Here is an 18,387-nt window from a genome sequence, read left to right as displayed (position 1 = left end):
CGGTCAACGGTGAGACACTTTCTAATGCCTCGTACACGCGATCGATTTTCCCGGCGGTCAAAAGTCCCCCGGGAAAAACGAGAAGCTGCTCGGTTACTTTTCCCGTGTACACACGGCCGGTTATCTCGACAGGAAAACTGCCAAAGTCAAAAATATATGAACTTATATGCATCAAGATGGAGTTACTCTGGTTCGGTCATAAAACTACAACAACGAAGGCTCTTAAAATGTATAGAGTTAGGACTGCCTGTTTTTAATGTGAACTCTCAGGCCTGGTACACACGATAGGATTGATCCGCGGATACGGTCCTCCGGCGGATTTGGATCCGTTGGCATGTACTCACCATCGGATCCAAATCTGCGCGGAATTCAACCGCGGTGACGTGTCCCGCCGTCGCCGCGACGACGTGCACGACGCTGTCATATAAGGAAATCCATGCATGCGTCGAATCATTACGACGCATGCGAGGGACGGGTTCGGACGGATCGATCCGGTGAGTCTGTACAGACCACCGGATCGATCCGCTGGAGCCGATTCCAGTGGATAGATTTGTTAGCATGCTAAGAAATTTTTATCTGCTGGAAATCGGAAATATCCGCGGATAAATATCCGCTGGAACGTACACACCAGGGGATCTATCCGCTGAAACCGATCCGCTGAGATTTTTCAGCGGATGGATCCTCTAGTGTGTACGGGGCCTTAGAGTCCATTCACACCTAGGCGTTTTGTCGCCTGTAGTGTGACGCCCGCTGCCGCCCCGACACGCCAGAGGGATGATGTAACATTGCCCTCTATGGAGATGGTTCACATCTCCACGCCGAACGCCTGCCGCCTGTCGCCTGAAAAAAAGTCCCGGACCTTTTTTTCCAGGCGTCTTTCGGCGTTCGGCATAGGAGATGTAAACCATCTCCATAGAGGGGGTGAAGGCTGCATTCACAATCGCGGCGTTTTGTCGCTGCGAATCGCGGTACAAAACGCTGCTATTTGTCGCCGCAATTCGCGGGACAAAACGCCGCGATTTAGTACGCCGAGGTGTGAATGCAGCCTTAGGCCTCGTACACACGACCGAACATGTCTGCTGAAACTGGTCTGCGGACAGGACAATACGTACGTCCGACAGGACAATTTTCCGGCGGATCGGACAGGTTTCCAGCGGACAAATGTTTCTTAGCATGCTAAGAAACATGTCCCCTGGAAGCCTGTCCGTCGGACATGTTCGGTCGTCTGTACGACTCACCGGACATGTCCGCTCGGCCGAAAGCCCTCGCATGCGTCGAAGTGATTCGACGCATGCGTGGAAGCATTGACCTTCCAGGGTCGCGCACGTCGCGGCGTCATCGTCGCGGCCACGTCACCGCGTTCGCTGTCCGCGGGAAATTCGGTCTGATGGTGTGTACAGCCATCAGACCAAAATCCGCCATCGGACATGTCCCGTCGTGTGTACGAGGCCTTAGACAGGACAATTCAGTTGGTTGCAGGCTGGTTGGGAAGTTGGGTTGGGAATTGTTCTTTGTTGTTTGACATTTGTCGCCCTTTTATGTGCTCTTTGCTGTTAAGGTCAGTTATAGGTTTGGGCAGTTGCCATTTGTTTTTACTTTAGATTGCAAGTTCTTTGGAGACAGGGACTGATGTGAATGTACAACTGGCCCGTACATTCCCGTCTGATCTTCCAGTATTCCCACCAGAACTCCCCATCACTAGAACAAGGTGAGCAGTGATGTAGCACTATGGAGTCACTAGGCTGATTATCAGAAGTCCTCTGCACACAGGGACATCTTCTTTAAGCTGGTCATACATTACTAGATTTTAAAGTGAATGTTACAAATAATATTTGAATGAATGTTCTTAAAATGAAAATTTTTTAACCAAATCTTAGTGTAGGGCCAGCAGCTTCACACAGAGGGCCAGATCCACAGCCGCCGAGCGCAACTTAACTTTTCAGAGTTAAGTTACACTGCCGCAAATCTCCCAAGTTAGGTGCCGATCCACAAAGCACTTACCTGGAAATTTGCGGCGGTGTAACTTAACTCTGTCCGGCGCAAGGCGTTCCTAATACAAATGGGTGATTCCCATTTAAATTAGGCGCGCTCCCGTGCCGGACGTACTGCGCATGCTCCGTCGGGTAACTTACCCGACGTGCATTGCGCTAACTGACGTCGCTCCGACGTCATTTGCTTAGACGTTAACGTAAATGGCGTCCAGCGCCATTCACGAACGTCTTACGCAAACGACATAGAGTTGAAAATTTCGACGCGGGAACGACGGCCATACTTAATAGGGCTTAGTCAAATAGGACTCAGCCCTATTTTTACACGGCGTAACTCGACGTAAACGACGTAGATTTAGCGCGACGGGCCCGTCGGAACGTTCGTGGATCGCCGTGAGTGTTCATTTGCATATTCTAGGCCAGCCGCAATGGCCTCGCCACCTAGCGGCCGGCCTAGAATTGCATCCTTAAGATCCGACAGTGTAATTCAATTACACATGTCGGATCTTCTGCCTATCTATGGTAAACTGATTCTGCGTATCCCTTTTGTGGATAACCCCCAGAGTCTTTTTGCTGGGTAATCCATTCATCTGAATTCCATAAATGATCATTAATACACAATAAAAAGGAAGTAACAGACAATGATTTCCTGATGAAATGATTTCTATGGAGGTTTCCATGCACATGGGGGGGGGGGGGGGGGGTCAGCTCCAGAACATTCATATATCCATATGAATTCAACCCATTTTCATGATGGAAGTAGAGCCATGCACATTACCTGGGGAGCCAGCCAAGGATTCCCCTCTGCTGAAAGCGAAGGTGCGAGATACGGACACGGGTACTGGGAGGGCAGAGCAAAACCGGGAGTAAGATTCGGGATGAAAGCATACAAATACAGACACACACACACACCGGAAAGAGGGATCTCAATGGATGAGAATCCTGGCAATTCTATCGGAAAAAATCAGGGCCGATCCTAGGGTCACAGGCGCCCGGGTGCAGAAATATTTCTGGCGCCCCCACATGGGCGTCGTCATTTTACCAACTCCTCCCCTTTACAAATGTTTCTATGGCAATGACTCAACCACAGAGATGCTCCCCCACGAAGTCTTCATTAACCACTTCCCAACCGCCGCATGTATATGTACGTCCACAGAATGGCACGTACAGGCAAATGGGCGCACAGGTACGTCCTTGCCTTTCCGCGGGTCGGGGGTCCGATCGGGACCCCCCCCCCCGCTACATGCGGAGGTCGGATACCCGCGGGGAGCGATCCGGGACGACAGCGCGGCTATTCGTTTATAGCCGATCCGTCGCGATCGCTCCCCGGAGCTGAAGAACGGGGAGAGCCGTATGTAAACACGGCTTCCCCGTGCTTCACTATGGCGCTGCATCGATCGAGTGATCCCTTTTATAGGGAGACTCGATCGATGACGTCAGTCCTACAGCCACACCCCCCCTACAGTTGTAAACACACACTAGGTGAACACTAACTCCTACAGCGCCACCTGTGGTTAACTCCCAAACCGCAACTGTCATTTTCACAATAAACAATGCAATTTAAATGCATTTTTTGCTGTGAAAATGACAATGGTCCCAAAAATGTGTCAAAATTGTTCGAAGTGTCCGCCATAATGTCGCAGTCACGAAAAAAATCGCTGATCGCCGCCATTAGTAGTAGAAAAAAAATAATTAATACAAATGCAATAAAACTATCCCCTATTTTGTAAACGGTATACATTTTGCGCAAACCAATCGATAAACGCTTATTGTGATTTTTTTTACCAAAAATAGGTAGAAGAATACGTATCGGCCTAAACTGAGGAAAAAAAATATGTTATATATGTTTTTGGTGGATATTTATTATAGCAAAAAGTAAAAAATATAGAATTTTTTTCAAAATTGTTGCTCTATTTTTGTTTATAGCGCAAAAAATAAAAACCGCAGAGGTGATCAAATACCACCAAAAGAAAGCTCTATTTGTGGGGAAAAAAGGACGCCAATTTTGTTTGGGAGCCACGTCGCACGACCGCGCAATTGTCTGTTAAATCGACGCACTGAATCGCAAAACCTGGCCTGGGCATTTAGCTGCCTAAAGGTCCGGGGCTTAAGTGGTTAACCTGGGATCCTTACATGATCTGTTAACAATAAACAAAATACAGGAAGAGAAGCAGAGTACTTTATTGGGACCTGGAGGGGGGGCCTCTGTGATGGACACAGAGAGGGCTTCTGCTAGAGAGTCTGTTAGATGTTCGGCGCCCCCACCACTGCAGGCGCCTGGGTGCAATGCACCCTGTGCACCCTGCCTAGGATCGGCCCTGGGAACAATGTAGAATATCTATCCATATGGAGAACACACAAGAAGACGATTATTGGCAGAAGCTTGAAAATGGGTTGCAATTAACAGAATTAGCAGAAAAAGGTTTTCTAAACACTGTTAGGAAAGCAAAGAAAATCAAACCGTATTAATAAAATATTAGGATTGCGTATAAAATAATGCAGAACTTACCATTGGCTGTATAGGCTGTACACAAATGGATTGAAATGAACTCTATTAAACATTGATCTCCTTCAATCCGGCTATGTACTAAACAGCAACGCACACCAGTATGCATGTCTACAGTACTTCCCATTCATCCATTCTGTATACACGTTGTATTAAGTCTATTCTGCGCCTTCATGAGCAAAGTCATTGGGTCGTCAGGCTTTACCCATTTAATAGAAAGTCATGGAGAGTCAAAGAGAGTCATGGAGGGTCAAAGAGAGACATGGAGGGTCAAAGAGAGTCATGGAGGGTCAAAGAGAGTCATGGAGGGTCATAGAAAATCATGGAGGGTCATGGAGATGGCAGCATAAACATTGGCCAATCTCACACTATGGGCTAAATTCAGAGAGAGTTACGCTGGCGTATCAGTATATACGCCGTCGTAACTCTGAATCTACACCGTCGTAAATCCTGGAAACCAGATACGCTTAAATTAGGCTAAGATACGAGTGGCGCAAGTCTCCTACGCCGTCGTATCTTAGGGTGCATATTCACGCTGGTCGCTAGGTGGCGCTTCCGTTGATTTAGGCGTAGAATATGCAAATGAGCTAGATACGCCGATTCAGAAACGTACGTGCGCCCGGCGGAGTTTTTTACGTTGTTTACGCAAGGCTTTTTCCGGCGTAAGGTTACTCCTGCTATATGAGGCATAGCCAATGTTAAGTATGGACGTCGGGACAGCGTCGAATTTTGCGTCGTTTGCGTAAGTCGTTCGCGAATAGGGCTTTGCGTAAATTACGTTCACGTCGAAAGCATTGACTATTTGCGATGTGATAAGGAGCATGCACACTGGGATACGTTCATGGACGGCGCATGCGCCCTTCGTTAGAGACGTTATTTATTAGGGGGTCATGTTTTATTTACATAAAACACGCCCACCTCTTCTCAATTTGAATTTTGGGCGCTTACGCCGGGAGATTTACGCTACGCCGCCGTAACTTAGGGCGCAGGTTCTTTGTGAATCCAGCCCCAGCCTCACTAAGTTATGGCGGCGTAGCATATCGGAGATAAGTTTGTGCGGGCGTAGCGTATCTCAGATACGCTACGCCGCCGTAACTTAGGGCGCAGGTTCTTTGTGAATCCAGCCCCAGCCTCACTAAGTTACGGCGGCGTAGCGTATCTGAGATAATTTTGTGCGGGCGTAGCGTATCTCAGATACGCTACGCCGCCGTAACTTAGGGCGCAGGTTCTTTGTGAATCCAGCCCCAGCCTCACTAAGTTACGGCGGCGTAGCGTATCTGAGATAAGTTTGTGCGGGCGTAGCGTATCTCAGATACGCTACGCCGCCGTAACTTAGGGCGCAGGTTCTTTGTGAATCCAGCCCCAGCCTCACTAAGTTACGGCAGCGTAGCGTATCTCAGATACGCTACGCCCGCACAAACTTATGGCGGGCTATATGAATCTAGCCCTATCTGTTGTTCTTTATCTCCATGATTATAGTAAATCTATGGGCAGGTATTGCCCTGTGACTGGCCAACTAATCGTCTTTAATAAGTTATTCTACCCTATTCTGTTACATGATAAAATTGGTTCCCGAGGAGTGCCTGCTTAGAAGTGTACTGTACACATGCATATTTGTCCAAAACACTAATGTATGTTTTGATGAAGGCCTAAGGCCGAAACGCGTCAGTATTTTTGGATGATGTTACTACGGTAATGCTTCAATAAATATTTGGTATTTTGATATGGCGACTGCCAGGCCATTAGCACAGTGTTTGACTGACGTCTATAACCAGAAAAACAACCCCAACCTCTTCAAACAACACTCTAAGATATTCACGCTGTTGAGCGCAGACATACTTACAAAGGAAGGACGAACCCGCCAAGCTTCCAACTTTTCTCACGTCAGTATCTGAAAATTAAAAATGAAGAAAACATTTATATGTTGAGAATACAAAATGAAAGCTGAAGCTACAATAAGAGGACATCTACGATCTAAGGTCTGTATCTAGAAGATGGCTCCTAAGAAGGACTTGGCACAATATGGTGACTTACAAGTGAGCAGAGCGCAGAGTTTGGCTCAGTGAGTGCGCACATGAACATTTGATGATCTGGGCATTGATTGTTACCACTGAGCCACCAGAAGACGCTCACATTAGGTAAATATTCCTACACATTCATATAGAACAGACAAAGAAAAGATTAAGAACGACAACAATGCTGTTAAGAAGCCTTGTCTTCCTAGTTTATGATGTGTTCCTTTTCTGTGGCGCATGAATAAACATACCAGAAGAAACGGTTGTCATAATAGCAGGAACTCCATAATATGTGAAGGCACCATTCTCGAATCGCAGCCCTTCCTTGCCAACCTCTACTTCTACTTTACCCTGGTGGAGGAAATAAAACAGTGTTTTCACCAGAAGCCATGAGGCATACAAAGGGGTAATATTGGTATGGACAAATGGTGGTACATAGTCAATGGTGGTATATGGACGAATGGTGGTATGGACTAATGGCAGTACATGGACTAATAGTGGCATATGTACCAATGGTGGCATGCACTAATGGTGGCACATGGACTAATACTTGCATATGTACAAATGGTGGTATGGACCAATGGTGGTTCATAGTGGCAGGGCCGCCATCAGGAATTATGGGGCCCCTTACACAGCTTAAGGCATGGGCCCCCTGGAGCAGAAAACCAGGGGGGGGGGGGGGCTGCTGCCGCCTGAAATTGAAAAGCGGTGGGGGGGGGGGTGGCTGCCACGAATTTAAAAAGAAGGAATAAAGAAAAATATATATAAAAAAAAGGGGGACCTCTGGGCCCTTTAATGAAAAGAGATACAAAAGATATATTATATAAAAAATAAAAAATAAATATATATAAAAAGAAAAAAGATTTTTAAAAAAAGGGGGTTGTCATGGGGATCTCCGGGCCCATGGGGACCTCCTGACCCCTAAAAAAAAAAGGGCCTTTAATTAAAAATTAAATTAAAAATATATTACATTTTTTATTCATAAAAATAAATAAAAAAAAGGGGGTATTCCATCTGGGGCCCTGGGGACCTCCGTACCCCCTTACAGGTGTACTGCCTGTACCCCCCTGATGGCGGCCCTGCATATTGGCATATGTACGAATGGTGGTTTGGACTAATGGCGGTACTTAGTAGCATATGTTCGAATGGTGGTACATGGACTAATGGTGGTACATGAAATAATAGTAGCATATGTACGAATGGTGGTACATAGACAATGGTGGCATATGTATGAATGGTGGTATGTACTAATGGCTAGTACATGGACTAATAGTGGCATATGTACCAATGGTGGTATGAACTAATGGTGGTACATGGACTAGTAGTTGCATATGTACGAATGGAGGTATGGACTAATGGTGGTACTTAGTGGCATATGTACGAATGGTGGTATGTATAATGGTGGTACATGGACTAATGGTGGCATATGTACAAATTGTGATATGTAATAATGGTGGTACATAGATGAACAATGGCATATGTATTAATGTTGGTATGGACTAATGGTGGTACATGAACTTAAGGCCCATACACACGATTGGACTTTTTGACAACAAATGCCCCGACGGACCTGTTTGACCGTGTGTACGCTCCATCGGACAAATGTTTTCGCTTTTTCGTTGGACAAAACTAAAGACCCACCTCTTCTGAAAGACCTGTACAACTCTGGATGCCAGCGCCTTGAGGCGATTAAGTTCGCATTTGTTGCGCTATACAAGTTACTCACGCACTCAAATGTTTGCTGTGAGAACTTCTGGGCAACAAATGTCCTGCATCGGCTAATCCGATCGTGTGTACACAAGTCATTGGACTAAAGTCCAAAAGCACAAACACGCATGCTCAGAACCAATGCTAAAGATCAGACAACAGGAGCAGAAGTTGCCCAAAGGGTGGTGTGACGGTATCGGTATGATATCCCCGTCAAGCATTCCCTCCTCTCCATACAAGAACATCACAGGATCATCCACACATGAGTCAAGACTGAATGCTGCAACCAAGACTGATTTATTGGCAGCTTGCTGCTGGTTATATATACAGTTTTACAAGCTAAATCCTTAATCAAGGAACAATGGGAGCTCCACCCCCTTTTCACACACTCTGGAGATTCTCATACAGAATATAGCCAGACAATTCGGAGCCGACCTGAGACACATTTTCTTTAAATAATGACATCAGGGAAGTTAATTACAAGGTGTACAGAACACATTAGCTGGGCAGCCTGGCACCGCATAATGAAGCAATCAGAATACATAACATGAGTCACCTCTAATCACAGTAAACAGGATTAACATCCCTTTGAAACAAGGAGCTAGCTGCAGACGGGTCATTAACATGTCAATAGCTTGTAACACATGAATCCATTTTACCTCTAACCCACAATTTAACCAAGCAGGGAGAATTACACTGACATATCCTTCACAATGGCCCCCCTTTTTCTCCCTGCTACGGCAAACCCGGTTGGACCTTCCCTGGTCCAGTAGGGTTGACGGGTTCAGAGCTTTCAGTCCGAGGTTAACTCCGTTTGGCGTGACTGACCTCCCTTGGCAACTGCTTCCGACTCAGGTATGCCACCGGGTCGTCAGATCACACGCCGGTCAGTCCCCAAGTCTTTGTGCGATCTGCAGAGTCACCAGAAGTCAGTGTGAAGACGGCGAATGGGTCTGTGCGCCGCCATCTAGGTGTCCCGCTATGGGAGGGGCAGGTTATGGCTCTGAAGTGACAATCACAGGAGATTCATAAAAAGGAAAAGTTATATTTGTTGAAATGCTGTAGCACTGGTGCTCAGAGTCCGGGGGGGAGGGGAATCAGAGCCCCATAAGGTCAGCCACCTCCTGCTCCCTCCGTTCTCCTCTTGGAGCTTCTCCAGCTCCATCTCCAGTTCATGGAGCCTGGGGGGGTCGGCCTGCTGTGACCTCAGGCGGTGGTTCTCCTCCTCCATGCGGCTTATGCACTCCTCCAGCTCCATGTATTCACGGATCAGCTCCTGCTTGCTCATGTCCTGCAGGCTTTCCACGTGGTCCTTCATCATCAGGAACTGGGTGGTGGTGTAAGGGGCCACCGGTGGGCCCTTGGCGAACATCTCGGCCCGCATCTGGGGCGCCCGCTGCGACTCCCTCTCCTCCAGTCGCTTCTTCTCCTCCCAGGTCCGCTGGTTATATGACTTCCAGGACCTCTTCTTCTTGGAGGGTAGCTGGCGGTGCCTCTTTCTGCCCAGCTCCCTCCAAGGCCCCTCCGGCTCATGGCTGTCGCCCATGACCAGCTGACAATGGTGTTCCCTGTTGTCCGTAATAACAGATTGTACCATGAGGGCTTCGTAAGGGGTGCCCAATGGTTCTTCCTGACCCAGCTCCTGGGGATCCCAAGCCAAGTCTACACAATGGGCTGCTGCTGGTGGGCGGTACCCAGGTTAAGACCAATTTGATCTGGTGTTGTCATTCAGGGGGCAATTCTGCTTGAAGTGACCCAACTGTTTGCACCGGAAGCAGCGTTGTTCGTTGTCCTCCTGGCGTGGATAGCGAGGGCTCTATGTCATCGGTCTGTTAGGAGGTTGGTATCTAGCGGCTGGTGGGTGTGAGGGCACTGTTGGTCGTGGAGGTTGTACCTGTGGTGTGACCTGGTTCGTCTTGCGAGTATCCGCATATTCATCCGCCAACTTCGCGGCCTCTGGTAGAGTCATGGGCCTGCGATCTCTCACCCAGTCTTTGACATCCGTCTGGATGTGATTGTAAAATTGCTCCAGGAGCATTAGTTGCAAAATGTCCTCTGCGGTGGTGGCCTGGCTGCTGTTAACCCAGTTAGAGGCCGACCGAGATAACTGGCATGCCCATTCTGCGTAAGAGTCTTTCGTGGTTTTGCGTGAGTCCCTGAACTTCTGTCGGTGGGACTCTGGGGTTACTGCATAACGAGCCAGGAGCGCTTCTTTAACCCGGGCGTAGCTATGGATATCCTGATCTGGCACGGTCCGGAAAGCATCAGAAGCTTTGCCTGACAGTTTGCCTGACAATATTGCAACCCACTCTCCTCTAGCTATTCGGTGCAGGTTACATTGTCGCTCAAAATCTGCCAGGTAGTTATCAATTTCACAGTCCTTTTCATCAAAAGCTTTAAAAGCGCTAAACGGAATCTTCCTTGTGTCCGCTGCTTGTTGGACTGCTGCCAGTTTTAACTGTAGTTCTGCGTCTCTTATGTGTTTATCCTTCTGTAGTTCTGCATCTCTTATTTGTTTATCCTTCTGCAGTTCTGCGTCTCTTATGTGTTTATCCTCCTTCGCTAACAGGTCCATCACTTTCAGCACCACATCTGCCGTTGGGTTCGGACCAAACCATGCTAGCTTCTCTCTCATTGCCTTGTTGGTTGGTGACTCCTCCTGAATCACTGGTGTCTCCATCTCTTGTACTGCTGGCGTTGCTGCATCCAAGTTCTCCTGGTCCATCTCCATTAGTTCTGCTATGATGACCCGCTTGGTTTTGTTGCTAGCAATCCTTCCACGAACTTCCAGTAGTTCTTTCGGTGTCTGCTTGGAATCCGGGTGTAAAGGAGAGTAGAAGGGAAGATCCCTCTGCTGCCAACCAATTGTGACGGTATCGGTATGATATCCCCGTCAAGCATTCCCTCCTCTCCATACAAGAACATCACAGGATCATCCACACATGAGTCAAGACTGAATGCTGGAACCAAGACTGATTTATTGGCAGCTTGCTGCTGGTTATATATACAGTTTTACAAGCTAAATCCTTAATCAAGGAACAATGGGAGCTCCACCCCCTTTTCACACACTCTGGAGATTCTCATACAGAATATAGCCAGACAATTCGAAGCCGACCTGAGACACATTTTCTTTAAATAATGACATCAGGGAAGTTAATTACAAGGTGTACAGAACACATTAGCTGGGCAGCCTGGCACCACATAATGAAGCAATCAGAATACATAACATGAGTCACCTCTAATCACAGTAACAGGATTAACATCCCTTTGAAACAAGGAGCTAGCTGCAGACGGGTCATTAACATGTCAATAGCTTGTAACACATGAATCCATTTTACCTCTAACCCACAATTTAACCAAGCAGGGAGAATTACACTGACATATCCTTCACAGGTGGCGGTAAAGAGCTGAAAAAACACGTGATTTTGTGAAAGTTTGCTCAAAAAGTCTTGCAGTGTGTATGCAGAACGAGTTCATGGCCAACGCCCTACGAACAAAAATCCACGGAAAAGTCAGATGGAAGTCCAATCGTGTGTATGAGGCTTAATAGTAGCATATGTACGAATAGTGGTACATAGACAATGGTGGCATATATATGAATGGTGGTACATAGACAATGGTAGCATATATATGAATGGTGGTACATAGACAATGGTGGCATGTATATGAATGATGGTACATAGATAATGGTTGCATATATATGAATGGTGGTACATAGACAATGGTAGCATATATATGAATGGTGGTACATAGACAATGGTAGCATATATATGAATGGTGGTACATAGACAATGGTAGCATATATATGAATGGTGGTACATAGACAATGGTAGCATATATATGAATGGTGGTACATAGACAATGGTGGCATATATATGAATGGTGGTACATAGATAATGGTGGCATATGTATGAATGGTGGTACATAGACAATGGTGGCATATATATGAATGGTGGCGCCAAGCTCACGCGCAGAAGCGAACGCATACGTGAGTTATCACCGCGATCATTAGAGCGAGAGCAATAATTTTAGCCCTAGACCTCCTCTGTAACTCAAAACATGCAACCAGTAGATTTTTTTTAAACCTCGCCTATGGAGATTTTAAAGGGTAAAAGTTTGTCGCCATTCCACGAGCGGACGCAATTTTGAAGTGTGACATGTTGGGTATCAATTTACTCGGCGTAACATTATCTTTCACAATATAAAAAAAAATTGGGATAACTTTACTGTTGTCTTCTTTTTTAATAAAAAAAAGTGTATTTTTTTTTTCAAAAAAGTGCACTTGTAAGACCGCTGCGCAAATACGGTGTGACAGAAAGTATTTCAACGACCGCCATTTAATTCTCTAGGGCGTTAGAATAAAAAATATATATAATGTTTGGGGGTTCTAATTAGAGGGAAGGAGATGGGAGTGAAAACAGTGAAAAAACACATTAGAACTTCTGTTTTACTTGTAATGCCAACAGCCACCACAAGATGGTGCCAGATCACAGAAGGAAGCTTAGGCCTGCAGAAGGCAGCAAAGCCATGGCCTCAATTACCGGCGGGTGCGGTGGGGGCGCACGGAGACACAGGATCCAGTGTCTCCGTGCGCCCCCGCCGCGCAATTGAGGCTTTCTGCAGGCCTAAGCTTTCCCGGGCGCCAGGTCACAATTTCGCAATTGGGCGCCCGGATTTTGTCGAGCCCTGTTTTAATAATTGGTTAAACATTATTTTGGTGCCTTAAAGTCGCATTGTCTCTTTTAAAAATGTATGACAATGCTGCTGTCCAAGGGTGGCTACATTACTCCTCCATAGAAGTAGTGGGGAGTGAGCGTAGGCACCCTAAGACAAGAGGTGTGTTAATGGCAGGTCACCAGGTAAATAAGGTGAAAAAAAAGAAGAAAACAAATGCAGCTACCATATCCAATGATTGCTAAGCTACAATATATTATCTTTTTTTTATATTATATTTTTTGCTTTGGTTTAGTTGCATTGGAAGGCAGCTGTCGCTGGAAAAAGTGTCCCTATTGGATGTTTTCTCTGACAGTGGTCACGAGCACAAAGATGGAGGGTGAATCTCCCTAATGGGGGCACAGACAACAGTGAAAACTCAACAAAGGTTCTTCCATGCCACTTTATTAAAAAATATATATTGGCATTGGAAATGGTTTAACAGAGTGATACTAAATCATTTTGTATTGGTATGAATTATATCCAATTGGGACTCCACCAGACATGGATTTTATTCAGTGGGGCTCCACCAGAGATGTATCATATCAAAGTGGGGCTCCACCAGACATGGACCGTATCAAAGTGGGGTTCCACCAGACATGGACCATATCAAAGTGGGGTTCCACCAGACATGGACCGTATCAAAGTGGGGTTCCACCAGACATGGATCATATCAAAGTGGAGTTCCACCAGACATGGACCATATCAAAGTGGGGTTCCACCAGACATGGACCATATCAAAGTGGGGCTCCACCAGAGATGTATCATATCAAAGTGGGGCTCCACCAGACATGGACCGTATCAAAGTGGGGTTCCACCAGACATGGACCATATCAAAGTGGGGTTCCACCAGACATGGACCATATCAAAGTGGGGGTTCCACCAGACATGGACCGTATCAAAGTGGGGGTTCCACCAGACATGGACCATATCAAAGTGGGGTTCCACCAGACATGGACCATATCAAAGTGGGGCTCCACCAGAGATGTATCATATCAAAGTGGGGCTCCACCAGACATGGACCGTATCAAAGTGGGGCTCCACCAGACATGGACCGTATCAAAGTGAGGCTTCACCAGACATGGACCGTATCAAAGTGAGGCTTCACCAGAGATGGCTCGTATCAAAGTGGGGCTCCACCAGACATGGACCGTAGCAACGTGGAGCTCCACCAGACACGGACCGTAGCAAAGTGGGGCTCCACCAGACATGGACTGTGTCAAAGTGGGGCTCCACCAGACATGGACCATATCAAAGTGGGGTTCCACCAGAGATGGATGATATCAATGTGAGACTCCACCAGAGATGGATCGTATCAAAGTGGGGCTCCACCAGACATGGATCATGTAATGGAATGACCCGGGACAAACAGAGACTTTGGAAGGATGAGGGGTACTCCTGTGCCAGCGTCAATAACTCTTATGTCTAGGGTCACCTTATGTCCGATAGGGCCATAGGGTGACTGAGAAATTATATCCTAAATTACAGGACAGGGGACATTACTGATAGCTCATATTGCAAAGTGTTGGTTTATTCTTTGACTCATCTCTCTGTGTAGACTGTTGACATGCTAATTGAGTCTGGTCCGGGATCTCTCATTATGTATGCTAAATACTGTTGTGTGTGTGGAATGGAACTTGTCAAGCTGTATGCGGAGACAGAACGTCTGTCTAAAGATGTGGATTGAGGGGGATTCATTGTGTGATAGTGTTTTGTTTGAATTCTGTTAATGAAGGAATGTGACTTCTCAGGTGGAGTGATTAGGACATTATAATTATAGACCGGCGCCGACATGTCTATAATGTTTAGCAATTAGCCATCTGAAGGTGTATTGAAGCCCCCCCAGTGTGTGGGTGGAGAGTTTGATTGTTCCTGTGATCACTGAAGCATGCCTTGAAAAATGTATATAAACTTGAGAGCCAACCATTAAAGTTGTCTTGCGTTTGAAACCAGAACACAGAGCAAGTTTCGTTATTCTGGGAAATGGGATGTCTGTTGGATGGTTGGAGTGTCAGATGAGCTGTCGTGGGTTGATGGAAGGTCGTAAACGGCGGTGACCGTTACAAATCATATCAAAGTGGGGCTCCACCAGACATGGACCGTATCAAAGTAGGGCTCCACTAGAGATGAATGATATCCAAGTTGGGCTTCACCAGAAATGGATTATATCAAGTGGGGCTCCACCAAAGATGGATGATATTAGGTGGGGCTCCACCAGAGATGGATGATATCACGTGGCACTTCAACCAGAGATGGATGATATGAAAGTGGGGCTCCACCCGACATGGATGATCGCAAAGTAGGGCTCCAACAGAGATGGAAGATATGAAAGTGGGGCTCCACCCGACATGGATGATCGCAAAGTAGGGCTCCAACAGAGATGGATGATATCAAAGTGGGGCTCCACCCGACATGGATGATCGCAAAGTAGGGCTCCACCAGACATGGATCATATCAAAGTGAGGATCCACCAGACATGGAATTTATCAAGTGAGGATCCACCAGACATGGATCATATCAAAGTGGGGTTAGTAACGTACCTGAAGGATTAAAATAAAATAGTCCACTGGCTTATTGCGTTGGTAAAGATAGTGCTCTGTAGACCTTTTATTTTTCTCGTCAAACCTTAGCTCTTGAATCACATGTGGGTGTTTAAGAAGGCGTAAAAGAATTTTCTCAGACAGGAAAGGAGCTTTGAAAGGCTCGATCTCTGAAACAAAATGGCAGTTAGAAGGTGCTCAACCAATCCAATGTAAGGCAGATATATCAATCATGTATGATGGGTTATGTTTGGACCATCACTGAGGACGCATTTCTAGATACCTCCAGTCTGTGCCAACCATTGCACAATCGTCACCCAAGGGAAATTAAAACTATCATTAAAATGCCCAGAGATGTAAAGGAACCACAGGTCCAGTATAACCATAGTGGTTCAGATGCTCCTAAAGTGTATGAAAACTCATCTAAAACTCAGCAGCCATCTTTTCAGGTAAGAATGGTCTACCTGTTCATTACCCAGAGTTCCCTGAATCACTGAGCGGATTGCCAATATTCTTCAGATACCGGCGGTGGGGGTTCAATATCACCGGCCACAAGCCTGGACAAGTAAAAAAAAATAATAATAAAAATGCCATAAAACTATCCCCTATTTTGTAGACGCTATAACTTTTGCGCAAACGAATCAATATATGCTTATTGCGATTTTTTTTTACCAAAAATATGAAGAAGAATACGTATCGGCCTAAAAAATTTGCTTTTTAACCACTTAAGCATATTGCTGCCTAAAGACCCAAGGGGTTTTTACAGTTCGGGACTGTGTCGCTTTAACAGACAATTGCGCGGTCGTGCGACGTGGCTCCCAAACAAAATTGGCGTCCTTTTTCCCCCCACAAATAGAGCTTTCTTTTGGTGGTATTTGATCACCTCTGCGGTTTTTATTTTTTGCGCTATAAACAAAAATAGAGCGACAATTTTGAAAAAAATGCAATATTTTTTACTTTTTGCTGTAATAAATATCCCCCAAAAACATATATAAAAACATTTTTTTTCCTCAGTTTAGGCCGATACGTATTCTTCTACCTATTTTTAGTAAAAAAAATCGCAATAAGCGTTTATCGATTGGTTTGCGCAAAATTTATAGCGTTTACAAAATAGGGGATAGTTTTATTGCATTTTTATAAAATTTTTTTTTTTTACTACTAATGGCGGCGATCAGCGATTTTTTTCGTGACTGCGACATTATGGCGGACACATCGGACAATTTTGACACATTTTTGGGACCATTGTCATTTTCACAGCAAAAAATGCATTTAAATTGCATTCTTTATTGTGAAAATGACAGTTGCAGTTTGGGAGTTAACCACAGGTGGCGCTGTAGGAGTTAGGGTGCACCTAGTATGTGTTTACAACTGTTGGGGGGTGTGGCTGTAGGAATGACGTCATCGATCGTGTCTTCCCTATAAAGGGAATGACGCGATCGATGCGCCGACACAGTGAAGCACGGGGAAGCCGTGTTTACACACGGCTCTCCCCGTTCTTCAGCTCCGGGGAGCGATCGCGACGGAGCGGCTATAAACAAATAGCCGCGCCGTGGTCCCGGATCGCTCCCCGAGCGGACCCGAACTCCGCATGTAGCGGGGGGGGTCCCGATCGGACCCCCCACCCGCTAATAGGCGAGGACGTACATGTACGCCCATGTGCCTGTACGTGCCATATTGTGGACGTATATGTACATGCGGGGGTCGGGAACTGGTTAAAAAATAAATAAAAAATTGGGGATATTTATTATAGCAAAAAGTAAAAAAAAAATGCTTTTTTTATTTTTATTTACGCTCTATTTTTGTTTATAGCGCAAAAAATAAAAACCGCAGAGGTGATCAAATACCACCAAAAGAAAGCTCTATTTGTTGGGGGGAAAAAAGGACACCAATTTTGTTTAGGAGCCACGTCGCACGACCGCGCAATTGTCAGTTAAAGCCACGCAGTGGCGAATCGCAAAAAGGGCTCTGGTCTTTGGCCAGCCAAATGGTCCGGGGCTGAAAAGTGGTTAAGAGGCATCACTGCGAGTGGATTCTGAGTGCAAGGGGGGAGTAATTGAGCATATTTCCAGCACAAAACACAAGTGCTCATGTATGTGGCGGCACGGCATACATGTGTACAGCCATCATTAACCACTTAAGGACCCCTTCACGCCGATATACGTCGGCAGAATGGCACATCCACGTACATGTACGTGGCTCTTTAAGCCCAGCCGTGGGGTCGCGCGCGCCGCAGACGCTTGCACGTGACCCGGTCCGAAGCTCCGCGGCCGCGGGACTCGCGGACCCGATTGCCGCTAGAGTCCCGCGATCAGTCCCCGGAGCTGAAGAACGGGGAGAGCTGTGTGTAAAACACAGCTTCCCCGTTCTTCACTGTGGCGCCGTCATCGATCGTGTGTTCCCTTTTATAGGGAAACACAATCGATGACGTCAGACCTACAGCCACACCCCCCTACAGTTAGTAACACAAATGAGGTCACACATAACTCCTTCAGCGCCCCCTAGTGGTTAACTCCCAAACTGCAACTGTCATTTTCACAGTAATCAATGCATTTTTAATGCATTTTTTGCTGTGAAAATGACAATGGTTCCAAAAATGTGTCAAAATTGTCCGAAGTGTCCGCCATAATGTCGCAGTCACGAAAAAAAAAATCGCTGATCGCCGCCATTAGTAGTAAAAAAAAAAAAAAAAGTTATAAAAATGCAATAAAACTATCCCCTTTTTTGTAAACGCTATAAACTTTGCGCAAACCAATTGATAAACGCTTATTGCGATTTTTTTTAACCAAAAATAGGTAGAAGAATACGTATCGGCCTAAACTGAGGGAAAAAAAATATGTTTTATATATTTTTGGGGGATATTTATTATAGCAAAAAGTAAAAAATATTGAATTTTTTTCAAAATTGTCGCTCTATTTTTG

The 18,387-nt window shown here is 46.0% G+C and overlaps 1 protein-coding gene across 4 annotated transcripts in view; it reads right to left on the bottom strand.

The window, feature by feature from the left end:
* CNNM1 (cyclin and CBS domain divalent metal cation transport mediator 1) overlaps positions 1 to 18,387 on the bottom strand; it is a 61,210-nt gene that overhangs the window by 26,520 nt on the left and 16,303 nt on the right. The window contains exons 4-8 of one of the 4 annotated variants that reach the window (XM_040361287.1): positions 15,470 to 15,639; positions 6,761 to 6,860; positions 6,338 to 6,385; positions 4,498 to 4,512; positions 2,767 to 2,829 (exon numbers count right to left, since the gene is read on the bottom strand). In XM_040361287.1, coding sequence (XP_040217221.1) covers positions 2,767 to 2,829; positions 4,498 to 4,512; positions 6,338 to 6,385; positions 6,761 to 6,860; positions 15,470 to 15,639 — 396 coding nt within the window. The remainder of the gene's footprint in view (positions 1 to 2,766; positions 2,830 to 4,497; positions 4,513 to 6,337; positions 6,386 to 6,760; positions 6,861 to 15,469; positions 15,640 to 18,387) is intronic. The other 3 variants (XM_040361289.1, XM_040361288.1, XM_040361290.1) reach the window with 3 other exon arrangements.

The sequence above is a fragment of the Rana temporaria genome, chromosome 8, assembly GCF_905171775.1.
Source record: "Rana temporaria chromosome 8, aRanTem1.1, whole genome shotgun sequence".
In the NCBI taxonomy this organism is placed as follows: Eukaryota; Metazoa; Chordata; class Amphibia; order Anura; family Ranidae; genus Rana; species Rana temporaria.
This window is presented reverse-complemented; position numbering and strand designations above follow the sequence as displayed.